This window comes from Pongo pygmaeus, chromosome 3 (assembly GCF_028885625.2).
Source record: "Pongo pygmaeus isolate AG05252 chromosome 3, NHGRI_mPonPyg2-v2.0_pri, whole genome shotgun sequence".
Lineage (NCBI taxonomy): Eukaryota > Metazoa > Chordata > Mammalia > Primates > Hominidae > Pongo > Pongo pygmaeus.
Window position 1 is genome coordinate 100045918 of NC_072376.2, and position 6378 is coordinate 100052295.

General features: G+C 41.9%; 1 protein-coding gene across 1 annotated transcript; it reads left to right on the forward strand.

Moving 5' to 3' along the window:
* The first annotated feature begins 599 nt into the window (after positions 1 to 599).
* On the forward strand, positions 600 to 6123 carry DSPP (dentin sialophosphoprotein). Its single transcript, XM_054485498.1, has 4 exons — positions 600 to 650; positions 1782 to 1865; positions 1999 to 2985; positions 3463 to 6123. The coding sequence occupies exons 1-4, from the start codon at positions 600 to 602 to the stop codon at positions 6121 to 6123; spliced, it is 3783 nt and encodes a 1260-aa protein (XP_054341473.1).
* Positions 6124 to 6378: the final 255 nt, after the last annotated feature.

Consider the following 6378-nt stretch of genomic DNA (forward strand, 5'->3'; position numbering starts at 1 on the left):
GTTATTATTCCAGGTGAAGAGATAATAAACCTACTTAAATTTCTCAAACTTACAGAGCAAGTAACAGGGGTAACATTTGAACCCAGGTCTCTGAATACAAACCCCGTATTCTTTCCACTAGTGTAGCCTCCCTCATGTTAGTAATTTCTTTCTCTTAAAGTCTGGTATAGCTCAATTCTATAGATTTGGAGTAAGGATGACAAGTGTTTTATCTTTTAAGCACAAATTTCAGCAGAATTAGTTAATACTTGATTAAAGCTATTCAGAAGAGAAATAGATGTTTTTACATCCAAGAATTGCAGAAGAACAAAGTTACAGCTATGCCCTTTGTACCTATATGGCGTTTTCCTTCATTGGCACAGGCAGAAAAAAATCTAGGAAGCTACATTAGTGCTGAGCCTGGTGATGCCCCCATAACCACACCAGGTATGTTCTGGACCATCATATGTCTTCTCATGTTAAATACATGCTTCTTGTCCAGGAAAAGGGCAAATGCTTACACATCAAAATAATATAGTACTATGATTATCCCTTTACTTTATAAGTAATTTTGTGCTGTTCCTTTTTTATACAGCCATTGATTATTATTCCTAAAGAAAATGAAGATAATTACATATTTTTGCATTTGGGCAGTAGCATGGGCCATTCCAGTAAGTATGCCTTTCTTAGAAAACCTCTTCACTCTGTTATCTCTTTTAATCTAACATTAATACAAAATGTAGTGTGTGTGTGTGTGTGTGTGCATGTACATGTGTGTATATATATGTGTGTGTATATATGTTTCCTTAATATTTTTTTTAACAGGCTGAGTCTAAACATTTAGATTTGCACTAAGGGCTTTATGTGATATCTGTGAGGTTTCAACAAAACCACTCCAACTCATCGTCTCATTCCTCTACAGAAACTCATATCTTGTCTGAAGGATTATTATTATTTAAAACATATATTCAGATTAATTTACAATTAATGCCCAGAAGTCATGGAGACTTTGTCCATCTTTGCTTCATACTCTGTGAGTTTCATTCTAATATAAACAAAGTCTGTGCTGTTTAGGACGTTTCCAAGAAAGAATAATAAGAAAAAGTAGATTTTTTTTCAACATATAGGAGACTAATGTTTCACTCAGAGTTATTATTTATGTGCTCACTGTGGAAAATTTGGACTATATGATGAATACCAATAAAAAATTGAGAAAATTCAACCATTTATAATTTTACTAGCCAGCCATCATGTTTAACATTTTCATATGCTTTCATAATACCAAACATTTCGTATTTATGTAGTTGAAAATGTTCTCAAGTATTTCAAATGTGCTCTTGCAGAGCACAGAAGTATACTAGCGTAATATTTGATTTTGCTTCTGTGCAGGCTCTGGTCACGCCTCCTGTTCTCTTAAGAGTTTTCATCAGGATTACACTTAGAGTAGGTTTGTGCTAGTGCAAGAGGCTTTTTGTAGAGAAACACCAGAGGTCTATCCCCTCGTCTTTCTACAAGACTGTTTCCTTCTACAGTTGAGATAAGTGGGCTGATCTAACACGTCCATAAAATTGGTAATACCACAGTGAAAAATATCCGTGTGCCCAGTTTAAATTCTACACAAGCCTTGTAAGAAGCCACTTCTCTTTTCTCTCTGATTAGATCATACTTTGGCCATTGTGTTAAACCTTTCTTCTTCATGGAGGGAAGAATGTGTGTGTGTGTGTGTGTGTGTGTGTGTGCATGCTCACACACATATTCATAAATAAGAACCTTTTCAATAGCCAGTATTTTCTACTTGGCAGGTTCCTCAAAGCAAACCACTGCAGAGACATGTCGAAAAATCCATGAATTTGCATCTCCTAGCAAGATCAAATGTGTCAGTACAGGTATAGGATGTAATATATTTCATTTTATTTCCTATTTCTGAGTTGCTACATTCCATTAACTTCCCCAAGATTGCAATTTGCTTTCCTTCAAGATCATTGATACGTATAATTAATTGAATTGTTTCTTTTTCAGGATGAGTTAAATGCCAGTGGAACCATCAAAGAAAGTGGTGTCCCGGTGCATGAAGGTGATAGAGGAAGGCAAGAGAATACCCAAGATGGTCACAAGGGAGAAGGGAATGGCTCTAAGTGGGCAGAAGTAGGAGGGAAGAGTTTTTCTACATATTCCACATTAGCAAACGAAGAGGGGAATATTGAGGGCTGGAATGGGGACACAGGAAAAGCAGAAACATATGGTCATGATGGAATACATGGGAAAGAAGAAAACACCACAGCAAATGGCATCCAGGGAAAAGTAAGCATCATTGACAATGCTGGAGCCACAAACAGAAGCAACACTAATGGAAATACTGATAAGAATACCCAAAATGGGGATGTTGGCGATGCAGGTCACAATGAGGATGTCGCTGTTGTCCAAGAAGATGGACCCCAAGTAGCTGGAAGCAATAACAGTACAGACAATGAGGATGAAATAATTGAGAATTCCTGTAGAAACGAGGGTAATACAAGTGAAATAACACCTCAGATCAACAGCAAGAGAAATGGGACTAAGGAGGCTGAGGTAACACCAGGCACTGGAGAAGATGCTGGCCTGGATAATTCCGATGGGAGTCCTAGTGGGAATGGAGCAGATGAGGATGAAGACGAGGGTTCTGGTGATGATGAAGATGAAGAAGCAGGGAATGGAAAAGACAATAGTGATAACAGTAAGGGCCAGGAGGGCCAGGACCATGGGAAAGAAGATGATCATGATAGTAGCATAGGTCAAAATTCGGATAGTAAAGAATATTATGACCCTGAAGGCAAAGAAGATCCCCATAATGACGTTGATGGAGACAAGACCTCCAAGAGTGAGGAGAATTCTGCTGGTATTCCAGAAGACAACGGCAGCCAAAGAGTAGAGGACACCCAGAAGCTCAACCACAGAGAAAGCAAACGTGTAGAAAATGGAATCACCAAAGAATCAGAGCCACACACTGTTGGGAAGAGCCAAGATAAGGTTAGTTTGTAAAGCTGATTTCTTTCAATGGCAGTTTAAATTCTTCCCCTCCATCTATTGATGCTAACACAAAAATAAACCATGACAAGCATCCATGTATTTTTGCATCCATATTACTTGACTATTTAAGGAAACCTAGAGTCCTTACTAGACTTCGAGATAGAACAACTTTAAACATCTTACATTTCTGATAACTTAGTTATAATTCTAGAAAAGTCTTATGTGAAATCATGGATCCCCCATGTAATTGTTTACAAAAGTTCCTACTGGGTAGGAATGTGGATGAATTTTTAAGGAATCTAAGCACCAGGATGCTTTCAATTACAGAATAAAGCACATTTTCACAAATAACTGTGAAGTACTAGAAATGTAACCCCTATCCCTATGGCAACTTTTCCCAGTTATTCTTCCTCAGATCAATGCAATTTTGCAGCAAATATTCACTAGTTAATCGTTCTTTCCTCCATTGTTCCATAGGGAATAGAAATCAAGGGTCCCAGCAGTGGCAACAGAAATATTACCAAAGAAGTTGGGAAAGTCAATGAAGATAAAGAGGATAAAGGACAACATGGAATGATCTTGGGCAAAGGAAATGTCAAGACACAAGGAGAGGTTGTCAACATAGAAGGACCTGGCCAAAAATCAGAACCAGGAAATAAAGTTGGACACAGCAATACAGGTAGTGACAGCAATAGTGATGGATATGACAGTTATGATTTTGATGATAAGTCCATGCAAGGAGATGATCCCAATAGCAGTGATGAATCTAATGGCAATGATGATGCTAATTCAGAAAGTGACAATAACAGCAGTAGCCGAGGAGATGCTTCTTATAACTCTGATGAATCAAAAGATAATGGCAATGGCAGTGACTCAAAAGGAGCAGAAGATGATGACAGTGATAGCACATCAGACACTAATAATAGTGACAGTAATGGCAATGGGAACAATGGGAATGATGACAATGACAAATCAGACAGTGGCAAAGGTAAATCAGATAGCAGTGACAGTGATAGTAGTGATAGCAGCAATAGCAGTGATAGTAGTGAGAGCAGTGACAGTGACAGCAGTGATAGCAACAGTAGCAGTGATAGTAGTGAGAGCAGTGACAGTGACAGCAGTGATAGCAACAGTAGCAGTGATAGTGACAGCAGTGACAGTGACAGCAGTGATAGCAACAGTAGCAGTGATAGTAGTAATAGTGACAGTGACAGCAGTGATAGCAGTGACAGTGATAGTAGTGACAGCAGCAATAGCAGTGACAGTAGTGACAGCAGTGACAGTGACAGCAGTGATAGCAACAGTAGCAGTGATAGTAGTGATAGCAGTGACAGTGACAGCAGTGATAGCAGTGACAGTGATAGTAGTGACAGCAGCAATAGCAGTGACAGTAGTGACAGCAGTGATAGCAGTGACAGTAGTGATAGTAGTGACAGCAGTGAAAGCAAGTCAGACAGCAGCAAATCAGATAGCAACAGCAGTGATAGTGATAGTAAGTCAGACAGCAGTGACAGCAACAGCAGTGACAGTAGTGACAACAGCAGTGACAGCAACAGTAGTGACAGCAGTGACAGCAGCAATAGCAGTAACAGCAGTGATAGTGACAGCAGTGATAGCAGTGACAGCAGCAGTAGCAGTGACAGCAGCAACAGCAGCGATAGCAGTGACAGTAGTGACAGCAGCAATAGTGACAGCAGCAATAGCAGTGAGAGCAGTGATAGTAGTGACAGCAGTGATAGTGACAGCAGTGATAGTAGCGACAGCAGCAATAGCAGTGACAGCAGTAATAGTGACAGCAGCGATAGCAGTGACAGCAATGACAGCAGCAATAGCAGTGACAGCAGTGATAGCAGCAACAGCAGTGATAGCAGTGACAGCAGTGACAGCAGTGACAGCAGTGATAGCAGTGACAGCAGCAACAGCAGTGACAGCAGTGATAGTAGTGACAGCAGCGATAGCAGTGACAGCAACGACAGCAGCAATAGCAGTGACAGCAGTGATAGCAGCAACAGCAGCGAAAGCAGTGACAGCAGCGATAGCAGTGACAGCAGCGATAGCAGTGACAGCAGTGATAGTGACAGCAGCAATAGCAGTGACAGCAGTAATAGTAGTGACAGCAGCGATAGCAGTGACAGCAGCAATAGCAGTGACAGCAGCGATAGTAGTGACAGCAGCGACAGCAGTGACAGTGACAGCAACGACAGCAGCAATAGCAGTGACAGCAACAGCAGTGACAGCAACGACAGCAGCAATAGCAGTGACAGCAGTGATAGCAGCAACAGCAGCGATAGCAGTGACAGCAGTGATAGCAGTGACAGCAGTGACAGCAGTGATAGCAGTGACAGCAGTGATAGCAACAGCAGCAATAGCAGTGACAGCAGTAATAGTAGTGACAGCAGCAATAGCAGTGACAGCAGCAACAGCAGTGACAGCAGTGATAGCAGCAACAGCAGCAATAGCAGTGACAGCAGCAACAGCAGTGACAGCAGTGATAGCAGCAACAGCAGCGATAGCAGTGACAGCAGTGATAGCAGCAACAGCAGCGATAGCAGTAACAGCAGTGATAGCAGCAACAGCAGCGATAGCAGTGACAGCAGCAACAGCAGCAATAGCAGTGACAGCAGTGATAGCAGCGACAGCAGCGATAGCAGTGACAGCAGTGACAGCAGCGATAGCAGCGACAGCAGTGACAGCAGTGACAGCAGTGAAAGCAGTGATAGTGACAGCAGTGACAGCAGCGACAGCAGTGACAGCAGCGACAGCAGTGATAGCAGTGACAGCAGCGACAGCAGTGACAGCAGCGATAGCAGCAACAGCAGTGACAGCAGCGACAGCAGTGACAGCAGTGACAGCAGCGACAGCAGCGACAGCAGTGACAGCAATGACAGCAGTGACAGCAGTGATAGCAGTGACAGCAGCGACAGCAGTGACAGCAGCGATAGCAGTGACAGCAGTGACAGCAGCGATAGCAGTGACAGCAGTGACAGCAGCAACAGCAGCGACAGCAGTGATAGTGACAGCACATCTGACAGCAATGATGAGAGTGACAGCCAGAGCAAGTCTGGTAACGGTAACAACAATGGAAGTGACAGTGACAGTGAAGGCAGTGACAGTAACCACTCAACCAGTGATGATTAGAACAAAAGAAAAACCCATAAGATTCCTTTTGTGAAAAGTCTGGTAATGGGATAGGAAAAAAAGATTTCCAAGAAAGTAAAGAAAGGGGAGAAATAAACATAAGACGTATGTAAACAAAAACAACTGGGGGAATAAAATCAAACAGTTGGATTCAGAACCAAGACCTAACTCCTGCAGAGAGAGACTGAATGCATGACCTTTGGTACATGCCTGTTAATATTCATGTTCTGAAAATATTTTGTTAAAAGTGTAAAT